This window comes from Sinohyriopsis cumingii, chromosome 1 (genome assembly GCF_028554795.1).
Source record: "Sinohyriopsis cumingii isolate HCF-2022 chromosome 1, ASM2855479v2, whole genome shotgun sequence".
NCBI lineage: Eukaryota > Metazoa > Mollusca > Bivalvia > Unionida > Unionidae > Sinohyriopsis > Sinohyriopsis cumingii.
The window spans coordinates 21,382,518-21,402,152 of record NC_142961.1 but is presented as its reverse complement, the minus strand read 5'-3'; the positions used below and the strand labels follow the sequence as shown (position 1 = coordinate 21,402,152).

At 35.2% G+C, this 19,635-nt stretch overlaps 1 protein-coding gene across 1 annotated transcript; it reads left to right on the top strand.

Moving 5' to 3' along the window:
• Window positions 1-7,036: 7,036 nt before the first annotated feature.
• Window positions 7,037-19,351, top strand: LOC149806530 (uncharacterized). The gene is made up of 3 exons (XM_089975494.1): window positions 7,037-7,481; window positions 16,595-16,730; window positions 18,900-19,351. Exons 1-2 carry the CDS (start codon window positions 7,253-7,255, stop codon window positions 16,690-16,692), a joined length of 327 nt encoding a protein of 108 aa, XP_089831620.1. The 5' UTR covers window positions 7,037-7,252; the 3' UTR covers window positions 16,693-16,730; window positions 18,900-19,351.
• Window positions 19,352-19,635: the final 284 nt, after the last annotated feature.

Here is a 19,635-nt window from a genome sequence, read left to right as displayed (position 1 = left end):
AAAACTCTTAAGATGGGACATAATGGCCCAACTGATTAGGTATGACGTCATCTTCTGACGGCATGTGTTGTACTCGACCCTTTTTCTCCATTTACTGATTTCTCGAAATTGGCTGGAAAAGGTTTCTTTACACCTTCCTATAGTAAGAACGGGTTCTTATGTAAATACTGTCCGAGAGGCGTTGAAATCAAAATCTTCTAATCAGTACAAACTAGCGGTACAATCTTTTATTTTTGCGTGCATTTCATACCAGATACCCACAGGGTGACCCTTACTTCGCTGTTTCTTTTCGACGAAATTCATCAGGACTTCCATTGTGGGTGGTCCCTATCCTCGAGATATAAACTATCAAAGAAGTGGCTGTGTCAAAATTCAATGGAAAGGTGACGTAGTGTCCCAAATGTAACGTAAGATATAATCTTATGTCATGTGTTATACTCGATCTCCATTATCTAGTCTTGAATTTCTCAAATTTAGCTCGACCTATTTTTTTCTTTATTTTTCTGCTGTTAGAATGGGTCCCTAGCTAGATAATATATAAGAGGTGTTTAAATCAAAATCCTCTTAATGGGGGTTTCCATTAGTACAAACTATGGATACAACCTATGAATATTTGAGTGCTTTTCACACACGGTACCCGTCGGACACTTCTTATTTCGCTCTTACCACACGTACCAAACTGATGTTACCGGCTCCGAAACGTGCGATTTTCGCGCATTTACTGCTGAGACAAGTCTGAGTACATGTGACAACCGGTGAAAAGAGCTATATGTACCATGTTTGCGACTCTACGATACATCCCTTATTCAACTACAGCACAGTGGTAAATGCAAAAGTAAGTTTTTACTTACCATTACCCGATTCAACTTTAGAAATCCTGTTCATTGGAAGAATTAGATATTGTCTTCCTCACTGCACATACATCGTATACAAGCGACTCTATTTTCAAAATAGGTAAACTATGCGGCGCATACGTCAGCGCCGAAATATGATTGGCTCAAAAGGTTACACTTATTGTCACATGAGCTCGGGCTTGTCTCAGCAGTACAAATTTGCAACAATCGCACGTTTCGAATAGGAAATTATCTCAGGAGTAAAACAAGCCATAGAGTATGGTCGTGTGCATTTAAAGACGGAAATAGCAGAAGGAAAATGAGGGTCATGGGTGGAACGAAGTATTTGGAAGTTACTTTTTGGAGGGCACCAGACAGATGCCGCCCATTTCCCCCAAACAATATAAAAAGTATTTTATGTTTGTGTATTTGGAACTTACGTGCCTTCTCTCTTATATAGTATAATGGAGATGGTCCTATGTCAGAACGGGTCATGGGTAATCTAAGGTATTTTTGTCACTCTATGATTTTTACCCTTCAGATTATTGTTTTTGTTTTCTCAACATGATGCTCGCGTCAAGCACATGTGTGCCTAACCAGGTACTGTCCAACAGGCGTTGAAATCAAAATCCTTTAATTAGAGGTTCAGTTAGCACAAACTCTTGATTCAGCATATTAATCTTTGCGTGTTTTTCATACCCGGTACCCATCGGACGCCCCTTATATATCGCGATTTGCTATCGACGAAATTCGTCAGAAATTCCCTCGAGAGTTTGCTCTATCCCCTAGAGATAAAATATCAAAGAAGGTTCCATGTCAAAACTGTGTAAAGATATAATGTTCTTACGGCATGTATCTTACGCAACCTCCCTCTAGCTGTAAATTTCTAGAAATCGCCTTGACGAATTCTTTTAGATACTTTTGCTACTGTTAGAACGTGTACCTAGTAAAACACTATGCAAGAGTCGATGAAATCAAAATCCTCTTAGCAGGTGCTCAATTAGTACAAACTATTGATACAATCTATTAACTTTGCGTGTTGTTGTTTTTGTTGGGGTTTTTTCGAGGGGGGTTAATACCAAGTATCCATAGTGCGTCCCTTATTTCGCTGTTTTCCTCTCGACGAAATTCGACAGGACATTTTTCGCGGATGGACCTCTGTCCTCTTGAGATGAAATGTCAAAGAAGGGTCTGTGTTATATTCTTTTTACCGCATGTGTTGTACGAGACCATCCGTCATCTAGCTGATTTCTCGAAATCGGCTCACGAAACTCCTCATGACTTCTTTCGTGACTATACTATCCTCTAGAGATAACATGTCAAGAATGGTCCTTGTCAAAGCTGTTTAAAGGTGATACCTAACGACCAAACTGTATTAGTAAGATATAATCTTCTTGCGACATGTGCTTTAACTGCCCTCCACTCCCCTTTATGTAACCCACATTTCTGGAAATCGGTTACAAGTATGCCAAGTTCCCCATTTACAAGGACTTCAAGACAATATTCAAAGTCAACTGAAGACTTGTTAAACTCGTAAATACTCCACATAATTCTCCTCTAAGGACATGACGACTACACAAGACAAATCTCCAATTTCACACTTGTATGTTTTTTGTGGTTTCTCTTTTACTTGAGTCATTAGTAAGCTTTTCAAACCCGAATACTAATACTTCACGTCATGCATCACAAGACATGACCTAAATGCCAAACACAAATAATTGATCATGCATCAGGTTACTAAACGCGTATTCCTATCAATCTCTTAAACCATTCCTACATATATTCCGTGATCTGTCTATAATTAGCTTCATATAGCACTCTCCAGTCAGGTTAGGATTGCACCAATGCATGCCCTAAAACGCTTTCATCTGCATTAACTGAGCTGACCAATTACATACTAAATTGGGAATAATGAAAAAATAAAAGTCTCGGTGTGAATAAGGAATAAGTATTCAAATGTATATGAAAATATTTGAATCGGGAATAAGGAATAAAAGGAATGGTAACCAAATTGATTTCAGTCTGATGAAGGCATATTAGCGGAAGAGCATGAAATCGAAGACATTCATTCTTTATTATTTGACACTCAGTATAGATTATGTATGTATTTGCGTGCGCGCATATATATATATATATATATATATATATATATATATATATATATATATATATGCTTATCGTGTCGCAACACCAATGGCGATAGACACCCACCCCATCTACCCACATTGGCAGTCACACCATAATTCAAGTCTGACATATGCGTATTAAACAGAATAACCCATGGCAAATCTAGATCAGTAATTTCATAATCTGATTTTTCATGCAGACGAAATTAATTACAAGTAAAACTTCGCTTGATTTTTTTGTGCTCCAAAATTGAAATAGAAAGAGGAATTTTTCACTTATGCTTCTTATAATAAACTTTGCCTCAGAAAACCATGATAAGCTATTTTCGAATTTCGTTTTATTGTATCATAAAATTATATTTAAGCTGTGTCTGGGAGATCGTTACGAGCAGTAAGGTTAAGTTTTTTATCCTGTGTGAGTCTGAGATTTACACAAGACCAACTGCAGCGAACTTTCGTAACAGCACTGTTTGATTAGGCGACTGTCAAGTTTGACGATTTTAGTTCTAGTTGTTTGTTATATAAAACAGATATTTTTCATATTATTTTATATATCATGAACACCGAGCTTACGTCAATTTGTTGATACAATGTTGCCACTTGTGATATTTAGGTTGTTTACTTAAATTGTTTATGGAAATTTATGTTCCAATATGTCCAGCCCTGCGATAGAATTGGATAGATCTTTTTTTACAGTCTAGTCCCTCTGAGGTGTAATAGTCTTGCAAACTTAGATTTATCGACGAATTTCAAGTGCTGTATGAACAAAGTCTTTTCAGTAAGTACACTCGTTCAAAGTCTTGTCGCCCAATTGCCGTAAAGGTTATTGCTCTACCAGAAACCAAACTTAACTGTTGTGAAAACATAGTAATCTTTCACGAGAGCTACCATCTTTGCTTTCCATGGTTCCGATGTGGTAACACTGTCTACACCTTGGCGTACCGAGGAGATATTTATGTGCTTCGGATCTGTTAAATTTATTGGATGTGGCGGCGAGCCTCCGCATCTAATACAAATTAAATTGTTCCAATTTGAGCACTGTTCGTACATGATCGAGACAAGGGTTGAACACAATTTGAATGGACTGATAAATAAGTAATTTTCAACTGCCGGTCCGTAATTGCACAAACACATTTAACTGAAATAGACAAGTAATGGCTTCCTTCTGGTAGATAGTCTTACTTTCCATATTAATCTACTAAGTATCCTTTTATCCTTATTTAGGTCATTTGTCTCCACCATTTTCGGCGGATCTACAATGCACCACAATATCGGTTAGTTGGCATTACATACTAAGGACACAGCACAAATAAGATTTTTAACGTAGCTTTCACAATTTTCCAGTCATAATGCTACGATGTCTGTAGTGTGGTAATTTAAATTGATGTCTAGCACTGGGGCATCATGCCGCAGACACGTAGCATGATGTCCCACCCAGTCACATTATCCTGACACTAGGCCGACCCATCCTAACACTAACCTCTTAATGCTGAGCGCCTAGCGAGGCTGCTGTTAGTACCATTTTTATAAGTCTTTGGTATGACTCGGCTGGGATTCAAACCCACGACCTCTCGCATCCAGGGCGGACGCTCTAACCATTGGGCCACCAGAGCGGTGGGAATTGTTTAATACAATGTTCTGTTTTAAAATGCTGATAGATTACCCGACTAAGATTTTGAATGGATGCACTTTATTTAACCTGTGTTCCGGAATTTAATTTTTTATAAAATAAAACTCTTACGCTGTCAGTCAGAGACGGTACTTAAAGTTGGATGGGTGTTATTTAAAACGACTGATTGAACGAGAAAAAAAAACTAGAATATGCATATACGAGAGAGAGAGAGAGAGAGAGAGAGAGAAAGAGAGAGAGAGAGAGAAAGAGAGAGATGTTACTGAGGTTAAGCTTACATTCCATGAGCCAAGCAATTTTGGTAGCTTGGGGAAAATAATACATCAGTCAATAATTCGGTATTATAACAGTAAACGTGCTGACGTCATGCACATGAAGTGTTACAAGTATGCTTAACCTACAGTGGGATGTTATTTCTTGCAGACAAAGTAAACAACTTGGTACTGGCTATTTCAAGTAGCTGTTATGAACAAACATGTAAAGATTTTTCATGGGTCCCAAGCAAGAACTCGTTTGTATACACCTGTTATTTATTTTAATTGCATTCAGATAAAACATCAAGTATAACAACGACACTAAGTACCAGACACGTTAGTTTAAACCATTGCTCGTTTTCACTGTTCAAAGGGAGAAAATGACAAACTTAATCGTTGTATCTGTGAGAAAAGGAAATGCGTTTATTGCTTATAACGGTTAAATAGTTTGTAAGGCTTTATATTTTTAGGTTTTCATTCTTCCTAATATAAGTGCTAAAAATGCAGAGCATATACCCATCTAGACCACTCCCCTCATTTGATACCTGTTCGAATAGTTCAAAAGTGTCAATAAGGTATATAAATATCTGCAAATACATGTAGATATTGGCTGGAATGGTTCGGCAGTGTCAATAAAGTAAATAAATATCCAGGAAAATATTCGATACTAGCTCTAATGTTTCAAAAGTATCAACATTTTGATCACATGGAACCATACAATTGTACAGATGTAATTAATTTTTAATAAGAATACTGATACACATTACTGTTCATTTTCATTGTAACATTTTGTCTGTTTTGAATTATTCACTGATAAAACTAATTCTTTGATAGGCTGTTACCATTTCGGACGCTGTTTGACACGTTCAAAATCGCCAAGTTAGACAAGGTTTCATTGTGTTATTCACCTATATTTCAGAATATTGGTTTGTATTTATTGCAAAATTCATAAAAATGAATCCCACACCGATGATGAACACAATACTAGGAGTCTCATAGATTTACTAGACACATGTGGGGTGGGAATAGGGTCGATCTTAAACTTTTCTGACCAGCATCATACTTGATGAACTTTTGTTAGTAACAGTGTTTTAAGATATTACTTAAACAATGACTGAAATATCTTTGACGTCAGTTAATCTTATCACATTTATCTCCATAAACGTATTCCCTAATATTAGATATGATCCTCGTTGTCATCAAAACAATCTTCGTAATTGTCAATTTAGGTTTAGCTTTCTTTTTTCATCTTTTGCACACACACACTTCCATAATTAGGATTTAAGCCCACCAACATACCCAATTTTATTCCCCACAAGTGGTCTAAAGCGCTCTCCGTTATGGATCACTGCCATCTCACCTCTGTCTGCGGCGGTTCGAGTCTAGGATTCAGCCAATGTGGGTATGTGAGAAAGCTTGCCAGTAGCTTCTCGTGGGTCGGTGGTTCTTTCCGGGGTTTTCCCGGGTTCTTCCTCCGCCAATAATACTGGCCGCCATGTATAGCCTATCGTGTGCTGAAAAATGGCGTTAACCCCCAAAACAACAACAACAACAATTCCCCACAATATTCACAAAGAAAAACAATGCAAGGTGTCAACAATAATCAGCCCAAACTTCTAATCATTCAGTAGATAGGAATACGTATCTCAAAACTGATCGTTATTTAATACTAAAAAAACGACCTCTTTTGACTCACTCAACCCCAACAACAAAAAATAAACCAAAAAACAACAAACAAAAAAAAAACAAGGTCAATACTGAAGAAAATTAATAACGTTGCTTTGTGACAAATATTATCTTTCTGTAAGATGTTAATTTCCTTGCTAAAATAGTATTTATATCAGTTGGATATCATATTTCTTTGTTTGTACCGCAATATATGCAAATGATTATTTTTGAAGCATCCGATTACTTAAACAAAATTATGCACCTACTTTGGGATAAAAATGGTGACGGAAGATGTTTAGTTATTGAATATTGATAAAAATATTCATTACTTTTTCATGTCATTGGAATTCCGTCCTTCACATTTTCAAGCGCCCTTGTAAAATTCAAGCTACAACACCCTTTTAAAAATTCAAAATCCTCCCACTTGTCACATACCTTGAATGTGTGACTGATAGCTACAATAAAAACACACCAATAAATAGCTTGATTGGAATAAATAAATCCATGCCATTGATAGCACCGGTTGATGAGTTTACACACGCTTGAGACAGCAGAAGGGGTCGCCATAACGACTGCAAAACAGTGGAATCAACAACTACGAGGGACAAGAAAGCCTTCAAGAATAATTTATAATCAGAAACCAGAGGACGCTTGCAACTACGACTGACACTCAAAGATACATTTGCACTAAGATAGGCACACACTCTAGGAGTTGAAAACTCGACAACTTTAACTGTCCGCATGATCATGGGATGTAACGGCAGTAAGAGCACAAATACTGCAAACTATGGTGGAGAACACCCAAAGAATCATTCTCAGAACCCTGATGATAAGACAGAACATTCGATGACAGCAGATGACAAAACAGGACAAAATAACGCCACAAATGAACAGCAGGACCAAGAAAAGACGTCCGAAAAAAACACAGAACCAGAAAATAAGAATAAAGAACACACAGAAACGACGAACGGTATGTATTTATTTGAGAACGTTCAAAGAGAAGTTTATTTAGTATCTTGAACTGTTTTTGTTTGCCTTTCCGAAGTGGTCATTGTCAAGATATTTGATATCCGCTAAACTTGAGACGATCGTTTATTTTTTTGCCTGTAAAATTGATTTGTGGGCTTAACGGAGACAAATCAATTTTTCGTTAGTTTCTAATAAACTAAATGCGATTAGGCTTATTTTCATGCTCTTTATGGTGTTCGAGAATTAGTGTTAAATTGAGTCGACACAGAAACATGAATGGTAATGAGGGATAATTGTACTCTACATATCAAGTAGGAAAGGTAAAGAGCTAGTACCGTTTACAAGATCAAAAAGTCCACCTGCAAGCTGCAAAGTCAACAGATATGCAGTTGCATGTTGCACAGGCTTTGCAGTTTGTTTTAGGGTAGTCAGTTGAACAAAAAATATAGACCCTTATCAGCCCGTGCATTATCATATAGCAGATTTGAATCTATGTTATTTGCAGTGGCACTCTACTTGTAAGCTAGTATGTGCAGTAAATAATATTCTTGATTCAAATATTCTAGATTTTTACTGTTCGACGAAAAATGTTTAAAATAAAGTAAAGAATTCAAATTAAACTTTAATACAGAATTTACATGTATCTGTTAAAACGTTTAAAATAAAGTAAAGAATTCAAATTAAACTTTAATACAGAATAGCTGCTAATTCATATATGAAATTCGGCATGGAAGGAAAGCTGAATATTGGAATCTGTCCTTTGCTCAACAATTATTGTCCAATATTTTTTAGCACGCATATACACCTTAAATGTAATATTTTAATGAAATCTTCATACTTTAAGATCGTTCGGTGCGACAGAGTAACCTGCTTTATATAGAGTACTTAATTATGTTCCAAAATCTTTATTATCCAACGACAGACATCCACCAATAAACCAACAAACCCATCCATCAGCCTCGCATTTCTTCCATCTACCAAACTGCCTTGGTATATACAGACAGGTAGCACGTCACGTTTTGTAATTCAATGTATGTCAATAAATGTCTGGCATTATATTAGACTCTTAAAATAGAAATGTTCAAGTCTCATTTATTAAGACTGTTCTATTTTAAACATGTATAATGTTTCGCTACGTGATTATAAATAACAAACAACAAACTTTTTGTTCAACATTTTTGTTGTTGTTACTTCGAAACGAAAATGGTACCGCTGTGATATCAATTATGGCTGCCGCAGCGGCGATCTTGAAACTCTTGTTATCACTAAACCTCCTGAATAAATGGTCACATCAGCATGTGGTTAAAAAAAGGCACCTTATGATGTCTAGTTGATCCTAAATGAAAAATGTCGATCTGGCATTCAATAGGACGGCCATCTTGAAAATCTAGTTATCGTTATGTCTCCGGAACGGAAAGCCATATTGTTAGAGAGTTTTTATCTAGAAGATTTTCTTCGATGTCTGGTTGGTCTCAGATGAAATTGGTCATGACCTGATGTCTAATATGGCCGGCATAGCGGCCATGTTGAAAATTTTGATAGCGCTTCTGAACCATAATATATGGTCATATCAACATGGGATTTTCACTAAAATACTTCATATCACGTCCTAAATGAGAATGGTACCCGTGCCCATGTGAGATTCAATATTACCGCAATAACAGCCATTTTGCAAATGTTGATGTTCCTACAACTTAATGAAAAATGATATTGACAAGGGGTTTTCGCCAGAAGACCTATTATGATATTTGATTGGTCCTAATACGGCTGCCATAATGGGAATCTTGAAAATCGAACTTTCGCTACTTGTCCTGAATGAATGGTCCCATGAACATGAGGTTTTTTTTAATTAAAAAATCTTATGATTTCAAATTGGTCCTTATCGAAAATTGTGCCCATCAGAGATCCATTTTGGCCGCCAAATTAACCTTCTTGAAAATCGTTTTTACTACTTCTTCTGCATGAATGTTCATATCAGCATGGGAATTTCACTGAAAGTCTTTATATGATGGCCTATTTCTCATAAATGAAAATGAAACCAATTTGACCTCCAATATTGCTGTCACAATGACCATGCTGAAAATCTTAATATGGCTGGGTTTTAGTTAGGATGGCTGGTCATATCGACATTAAATTGTCACCAGAAGTCTTCGCATGATTTCGAGTTGATCCTAAATAGAAATGGAGAAGATCTGATATCCATTATAGCCAACATGGCAGCCGTCTTAAAAATCGTGCTATTGTTACCCCTTGAAAACTGAACGTTTCACCAATATGGGTTTTGACCAGAGGACTTCTTATATTGTATGGTTGGTCTTAGATTAAAATGGTGATGATATGTTTCAATATGGCTACTATGGTGGTTATCTTGAAACATTTTTATCACTAAAGTATTAAAGTGGAAGTCATTTTGACATGAATGGTGATTAGAAGAGTTCCTATGGTATATAGATGGTCCTAAAGAAAAATGATATAAACTGATCATCAATAAGACCATCGGTGTTGCCATCTTGAAAAAATAATCTGGACTTTCTTCCAAAAATGGATGGGTATGCCAACACGGGTTTCTCACAAATATACTTATAATAACTAGATGCCGTGAATGAAAATGGTACGAACTGGTCATATAATATGGCTGTAACGCTGGCTTTGTTAAAGATCTTACTGTCACTCTTCCTCGTGAATGAATGGTCACGCTGACGTGAGGTTTTCACCAAAAGGATATCTTATGATTTCTAATTCGTCCTAAATGAAATGTGCAAATATTTCCAAATGTGCAATGCGTCCATCACAACCGCTAATTAGAAAATTGTGTTATGGCGCAGGAATATCAGATATAGTGTCAACAATTAGCATTTCAAATGAAGAAATCTCGAATTCCTAGAACTGTTTACCTCATTAGAGCGTCATTCCCCTCGAGAGATTCTTGTTTAAAAACACAATGTCTAGTTCGGAATAAGATTATGTTCATCATGTGTATTTAATAAGTAAAGTAAAATCGATCGAACTGATGAGTGAGGTTTAAAATACATAGCATCACTCTTTTAACCAATGAGTGTTAAATTCTTCAGACAAGTAGTGTTACACTATTTAATCAGGAGTCGTAGACTCGTTAATCAAGGAGTGTTACATTCATTAATCAAGGAGTCTTACACTCTCTATTTAGGAGTGTTATACTTGTTAATCAAGTAGAACGCTCGTTAGTCAAGGAATGTTACATTCTTTAATAAAGGAGCGGTACACTCTTTAATCAAGCAATGTTACACTCGAATCAAGGAGTGTTACACTCTTGAATCAAGAAGTTTTACACTCCCAAATCAAGATGTGTTACACTCTTTAATAGAGTAGTGTTACACTCTTTAATCAAGGAGTGTTACATTCTTTAATCAAGGAGTGTTACACTCTTTAATCAAGGAGTGTTACACATTTTAATAAAGGAGTGTTACACAATTTAATCAAGGAGTCTTATACTCTTTAATCAAGGAGTGTTACACGCTCTAGTCCAGTAGTGTTACATTCTTTAATAAAGGAGTGGTACACTCTTTAATCAAGAAATGTAACATTCGAATCAGTGAGTGTTACACTTTTGAATCAATAAGCGTTATACTCCCAAATAAACTTGTGTTACACTCTTTAATCAAGGTGTTTTACATTCTTTAATCAAGGAGTGTTACATTATTTAATCAAAGAGTGTCGCACTCTTTCATCAAGGAGTGTTACATTCTTTATTCCAGGAGTGTTACATTCTTTAATCAAGGAGAGCTACATTCTTTAATCAAGGAGTGTTAAACCCTTTAATCAAGAAGTGTTACACTCTTTAATCAAGGAGTGTTGCACTTTTAATCAAGGAGTGTTATACTCTTAAATCAAGGGTTTTTACACGCTTTAGTACAGTAGTGTTACATTCTTTAATAAGGTAGTGGTAAACTCTTTAATCAAGAAATATTACACTCGAATCAAGGAGTGTTACATTCTTGAAACAAGAAGCGTTACACTCCCAAATCAAATAGTGTTACACTCTTTAATCAAGGATCGTTACGTTCTTTAATCAACGAGTGTTCTATTCTTTAATCAAGGAGTGTTACACCCTTTAATCAAGGCGTGTTACACTGTATAAACAAGGAGTAATACACTCTTTAATCAAGGAGTGTTACACTCTTTAATCAAGGAGTATTACACTCTTTATTCAAGAGTGTCACACTCTTTTTATCAGGGAGTGTTACACTCTTTAATCAAGAGTGTCGCACTCTTTCATCAAGGAGTGTTACATTCTTTATTCAAGGAGTATTACACTCTTTAATTAAGGAGTGTTACATTCTTTAATCAAGGAGTGTTACACTTTTAATCAAGGAGTGTTATACTCTTTAATCAAGAAGTGTTACACGCTTTAGTCCAGTAGTGTTACATTCTTTAATAAAGGAGTGGTACACTCTTTAATCAAGTAATGTTACACTCGAATCAAGGAGTGTTACACTCTTAAATCAGGAAGCGTTAAACTCCCAAATCAAGCAGTGTTACGCTCTTTAATCAAGGAGTGTTACACGCTTTAGCCCAGTAGTGTTACATTCTTTAATCAATGAGTGTTACATTCTTAATCAAGGAGTGTTACACCCTTTAATCAAGGAGTGTTACACTGTTTAAGCAAGGAGTTATACACTCTTTAATCAGGAGTGTCACACTCTTTCATCAAGGAGTGTCACACTCATAAAACAAAGAGTGTTACAATCTGCAATCACTGATTCGAATCATACTCTATCAGCTAGGATCATTGAATAGAGTTTTAATGTACAAATGGTGTTAAAATTATCCAATGAATGTATAAACCATTTATCAGTTCTTGAAGTATATATTTATCATCTTTTTTACGAACTTACCACCTAAATTATTATATTGATTGAAAAGTAATGTTTTTCTAAATTTGAAACGTGTTAAAGGTTTAACATTACTTTATATTACACACACATACAAACACACACACAAACAAACAAACACAAACACACGCACAGACTAAATTATTTATTCATTTCTTAAGAGTTAATGACAAATTTCGATGTCTATCTATACGCTTCAATCCATACCGGAATTCCTAAAAAAAAACAAAAAATACATCACTAATTATTTAAAGCAAACAACACCTTGAAACAAATTGCTGGAGTGTGGTATATACACTATAGCTTAAATAAAGTACTATTATGTTTAACCTATTCATCTATCATGCTACCTTTCTCTATTGTGTTATAGATTTTAAAATTATGTCAAAGTAAATAATCGTCAACTAAACATATTTTAACGTCATGACGTTTTCTTCAAAATCCTACTCGGACCCATAGGACAGCCTGGTTTGAAATTCAAGATAAGGAGATTATCATTGTTAATAGCTATAGCAAATAAACTCTTGTATTTATCCTGTTTGTTTAAATCTTGACTTGAGTTCTTTATATATCATACATCATCCAGAGGGTCTTTTACGAGATTAACCCTCTTGACCCCGACACAATGAATGTGATAGAGTCAACCGGAAACTTAACTCGGACAGTTTTAACGTCAAACAAATTCGTATCGCTGAGTCCTAAATGAACGTTATTTCTCACTCCAATGGTAGTAAACGATGTTTGCATGCCGTTAAGCAAGCAAAATGTGCACAATGCTATACACTTTGTGAATAACGGCCTGGCAGTTAGTTTTTGATTGTCAAGCACCTCAAGCTCGATACCGTTATGAGGGGCGCACTTTCAAACATAAGTAAATGTGTATCAACGTAGCAAATGTACACATGTTCATGATACAACAAAGATAGATAGATAGATAGATAGATAGATAGATAGACAGACAGACAGACAAACAGATAGACAGATAGATAGATAGATAGGTAGGTAGGTAGGTAGATAGATAGATAGATAGGTAGGTAGGTAGGTAGGTAGATAGATAGATAGATAGATAGATAGATAGATAGATAGATAGATAGATAGATAGATAGAGGGAGGGAGGGAGGGATTTGCAGACATATAAAAAAGTATTCTTCAGCATTTTTTATCACTGTCAGGAATAAATATATGCTGTAATAAACTAAGAATATAACCTTCCCATAAATTGAAATTACAAGAGACTGCCTCAGAAGAATCCTACACAACCGGGCATTTTTATTATTCCTGAAATCGTTTGGTTCGTACTATTTGCCAATCCGTAGTGGATTACCAATAGTTTGGTTTCGGGAAATTTACCGTCCTTCTGAGTCGATTCCAACTGCAAAAGCAAAGTCCAAGATCTACCGTAGCATACTACGCTGGCATATATGGGTCTTTGTAGTTCGTTAGGACTAATCAGTAGAACAAACAACGCGGTCCCGATCTGATATCGCTCCATGCGACGGCAAATCAGTGAATAGGTTGTTTACAGTTGGACACGACTTTTAAGCGAGGGTATACGACAGAATATGTAGACGCGTTTTCCGAAAGTTATACCATTGTTTACATCCAATACTCCCATCGAATTAATTCAATAGCTAGATTGCCTTTATTTGAAGAGAACACTTACTTCGTGATTGCGAAAGTTAAATCTGAATGAAGAATCGATTGTTTTGCAGCAATAACCACTACAACATGATACCATGTCTTTCATTAATTGTTAATGTAGAGCTGGCAGCCCGAAGATCAATATTTTTGGCAGAAGTCGGGCCACTGTGTATTTCTAATTTCAGAACACACCGACCAGTAGAACATTACCGTTTAAAGGCACAAACGGGTTTTAAGTTTCTTATATATATATATATATATATATATATATATATATATATATATATATATATATATATATATATATATATATATATATATATCTGTGTGTGTGTGTGTACATATTATAGATTCAGTTAAGGTCATATTTACAAAGTCAAAGTTATTGAAATTTTTGGGTTTTGTTCTGATTCTTAATGGAATCTGGTTCTTAAGTTTTTAATTAACTAAATGGTCATTTTATAAGAGAAATCTATGACCGCTGTATTTTATTTTATACTACCGTTTTTCAAAGTCACTTTTTCGTCTTATACATACGGTCTTATATGAATGGCTTTTATTTATTAAGAAGGATGTACGATGACTTGGACACTTTGTTACCTTTGTGTGATGTGGGGTGAGGAATGGAGGCGACTTGCATAGGGGTTTACGGTTCAATATCGATTTTCCAGGTAGTGTTTGTAATGCTGTCTATTGTCAGTTACGTCAGCCATAATCCGACCAAAATCAATCACACACTGATTTGAAAGCAGTCATATTGATGGAACTTTAATGATGGCAACAGATTATAAGGAAAATTCATGAGATATTTTTGACCGTCATAATCGATGGCGCAAGACTCAGAAAATCGCACGATATGATGATGTCTTTGTAATATGTTTTACAAGAAATGTTGATATTATGTGAAGCTTGGCCTCAGTAGAACTTTTAACTTAGCTGTCAAGAAATGAAACCTATTTTAGTTTTGATCTTAGCACGTACTTCTTGTTTCAAAGAAGTTCATCAGGCCCATCTTAACTGCACCAACATTGGCCTTCTTTTACGTGTATTAATTCAAACAATTTGCTGTTAAAAGTATATAATTAAAACAATATTTTACGTTTTATATTATTCAGAATTAAAATGCAACACAAGTTTGAAATATTGAAGCATGTATTGGAGAGGAACTTGTGACTATTTTTTTTTATAAAGGAGATCTTTTATTTGATATGACGGTGACCCCCATGTGAAACTGAATACGATATTCTTCTTATATGGTGTGCCCAGTTATTGAATAGTCGTTCTTGTGAAATTCAAATCCGCATCAAAATCGATGAATTATATTCGAAAATATATTCAAAGTCACTCTTGCATAAAATAGCTCGTACTCACAATAAACATTAATACAGTGTACACTTGTAACAGATGAGACATGTGTTTGATTACATAAATATAGCCTTCACCGGATTAAAAGGCAATTTCATGGTATATGTACAAGCTTCTAGGAAAAGAAAAAACTACCAAGTTATAATTCCGAATTTTGAATTATTGATCCATCATAAATATTTCTCTCGAGACATGCTGGGGTTACAACCTGCACACCGTTTGTGTTTATATAAATATATACAGACTAAACGAACGTAGAGTAAGACCAGAAAGAAAATTTATAGACGATACATACGAGTGTTATATGCTCCATTCGATTAAATCCTCTTGGTTAGTTTCTCGTTGAACTTCAAAGAAAAAAAATTAGAAATGAAGATTAGATCTTCATTATTGGCTGAAAGAAGATCTTGATAATGTAATTTTGTAAATTTTTGAGAGACAGAACTATTTAAATAGAATATTTGCCTCTCGTACACAGAATAATTTCTTTCAGAAAGGATTGAGATCTCGAGATTGTACCTCTTGTTTAATCTAAAAATATTGCGGATCTTAAGAATCATATAAAAGAGAGTACTCAGAAACATGGAAATTTGAGTCATTTCATTTCAGTAATTTACACTCCGAGATGCACAGCTAAAACTGCTCGTTTTAATACGTAAAGAAGTTGAAATGAATGTTCAAGTGATAATGAAAGTCGGTGAGGTTTTGACATTGAGCTTTCACTTAAAGGTGATGAAAGACAGCAGCTACGTGATAAAAATAGGTATGTTCCACCAATGTTCTAAAGTGGGAAACATACAGGAATCCGAGAATGTGCAAGATCCTTTTTATTGGAAAGTCTCAAAGAAGGCGTGATTGATTCAGATTCTGATAGGCTATACATCACTTCGTTATTAAAAATCGATCTAAAATAATTAGGGATGTGTAAAGGAATACTAGAGAGATCGCGTATCCACCCCGGCCACCTTCACTACAAGCAAAACTTGTAATCCTGTGGTTATTTTGAACTCTCACCACCGGATGAGTTATCTTAACACTTTGCTATAGGCACACAGTCTTCCAGTCCATCAAATACATAGGTTGGAATAAATTTCGTCTGTTAATGTTCTCATTCATACCAAGTTCAGATTTAGTATTGTTTCTTCGGATTCTATTCTTCAATATTTCACCTTTGCCCCCATAAGAAAACCCCCCAACTAATTATGCTTGTACCGTACATTCTAATTGTATATTTTAGTGGATGAAGGCGAATCTGAACTAACGCAAGTGGAAGATGTGGAAGAAATGGAACAGGCAGTAAAAGACAATAGTTTACAGGCGCAGACCGAAGAGTAAAGAGATTAACAACACTAATTTTTGTATATCAAGCACAGGTGCGTGTATTTACGTGATGCGTGCCGATCGAGGTTTAATGCTAACCAATGCCACCATATTTGACACATATTTATAAGTTACTGCATTTGTATGGGAAAATATGAACGAGTTTTTTTTCGGATGGAAATACTGCATGGCAATGGGAGTGCAGTACATCCGTCCGACAAAAAGAGTTTATATTTTTCCATACAAATGCAGTAACCTTTTTATTATATGCTCATTATCTTATTCTGCCTAAGGCCTTATTATGTAGGCAAAATACACTACAAGAAACAAAGCAACTGAATGTAAGCCGTATTCCAAACTAAATACACAACCGCAGATTCATCAGTACACGATAAAAACATTATTAATGCGCACAGAACTCCGTCCAGATAAATTTGAACTAAGTCGCGCGATAGACGTAACTTTCGAAAGAAAATGGCGTTTTGGTCTCCTTAAAAATGAAATTTAGAGTCACATTGTGAATGAATGCGCATTGTAATAACTTTTCCATTCGATCTGGAATGAATAGTTTTTTTTATATTAGTCGATTCTATGCAATTTCGTGATTATGGACTGGATATATCTGTGTCAATTCTACATGAAATACATCGGATTGAAGCAGCGAAGGAAAACCGTGTTGACATCTGCAAGTGTGTTTCTGTTCTGTCATGGTATGTTTGAAATTATGATGAAAAAAATATGAAGTCTTTCAATTGCAATTATCAAAGGAAGCTATGTAATTTAATGTTCATTTAATTTTGAGTACAGTAAGAAGGATTTAATTGCACTTGGAATATAGTCAAAATTACAGTACAATTTCGAAATGTGTAATCAAGCTTGAGAACCCAAGAGATGGCTCATGTAATTAGTAATAGCAGAACTAAGAAAGTACATTTTGAGGAAATTCAGGATGTAAAACTAAGCATATTTTTGGATAGTCTTATCACCAGCTAAAGAAGACAGTTTATGCCTTGTCACTTGCATGTTTTTTGCAGGTACCCAGCAATTGTATGAAATCTGGCGTATATTGCCCGCCTAAATCCGAGACATTGTAACAAAAAGGTAACGCGGAATGTAGAATGTAGAAAAGCAGCTGGTATGTGGCAGTCCACGAAACATCTGCTTTTGTTCATTCGCAAACAAATTAAATAAACCAAAATCTAAAGCGCCTACTATGTGAGTGTACATCATTTGTTTACAAATCAAAAGTGCTGGCGTCTGCGTCCATTGTTGATTTACAATAGAAAGTATTTACTTTACGAGTGCAACATGAAGTGCGCGCGAGTTAAATATTGTAAAATCCTGAACGATTCTGACAATGCAAAGTGAACGGATAAATAAATGAGCATATATTAATTAATTTTATTCGCCGTGTAACTTGTGTAATTTATTTTTCTCACATTCCTGAGCGAAAAGATTTTATCAATATGAGTCGAGTGCATCAAATTAGAGCTAGTACCTAAAATAGTGAAGAAAATTTAATCGATTAATTACTTTTATGGTCTCCAAACAGACCTCATCCCGTTTTATTAAATGTTAGTGTTAAAGCATCTGTACTTAAACAACTTGACCGATTCATTTATCACAGAAAGTCTGCAGTTACAGTGAGTAGGAATATTAAATTAATGTTAGCTTTCTGTTGCTAGGTACGACGTTCTACATTTACTGTAGAGGGTGGGGTTAACATACGAATCCTGGAATTATGAAGCTGAGATGTTTATGACAGGTTGAGAATGGAAAATTTAGGCAGATTATGGATGCATATTATATACAATTATCTCACTCCTCAACGTTCTTTCAGACGTTTGTGGCAAAAATTAGGTAGTGAAATTTCTTCGACGAAAACCAAACATGGAAACTCTAATTAAGTGACACATTATTTTATTGTCAAGATCCACTCTATGCAGAAATCTGACCGAGTTCGTATATTCCTATTTTCTCCTTTTCTCTGTCTGATCATAGCTAGAGTCTAAAGGGCAGGTTTGTATTAGAGACAGTGTTTTGGATACAATCAATAGCGCGCAATGGTCCCTTTTGCATTAGATTCGCTGTATTATTCATGATACATTTTACACGCTGAACATTCATCATTCTCAGTTTATAAACTGACGTATTTGGAATAGATTCTTGTTTGCAAACAACGAAATATAAATTAATTTTCAATTATTTATTGCATTTCTTAGATTGCTGTGGAGACAGTCTACGATACCAATGTTTGGTGGCAGCAGTGGGATTTGCGGAGCAATTGAAACAGATGACGTTATTCCTGAATGCAATTCTCAATACACAGCAATTATTTGTTGAATTGATATAAATATTTCTACGACTGTGATATATTAATGTATCAAATTATCTTGTCTAAATGGCGTAAAATCGTCATAAAGATTTAGTAGGTATTAATCAATACCAGAAAATATTCTGTTTGCTGCTGTCGTTTCTTCTTAGCATCTAATTGGTACTTTTTGTATTGATCAGGATTAGTGAAATGATATCTTTGCTGTACAAAATATGAATGTAAATTTTTAATGCGCCAATCAATGCTACGTTTGCAAATGTATCTGTATATTTTAACAAAACTTCCTTTTTTAAAATATAAGCCTGTATATGAATAAAGTTGATTTTTTAAATCCTAGAATGAATTCAGTGTGCTTTGAATAAAGGTGTGGGTGCATCAGTCCAGATGGAAGTCGCAGTGCGTTTTTGTTTTGATAAAACAAATTCAGCTCTGGAGCAATGTATTTCCTTCCTATTTTATCTAAAGGAAACGGTTGATTGGGATCGTTTAGCAGAATCGATGGTGTAAGTCGAAACAAGACTCAAGTTTAAAATAAATATAAATTTTTTATACTTCATCTCCAGGCGCAAGTAACCTTTAGACATTTTACATAAATAAGTTTAATTACATTTGCTGAACTCAAC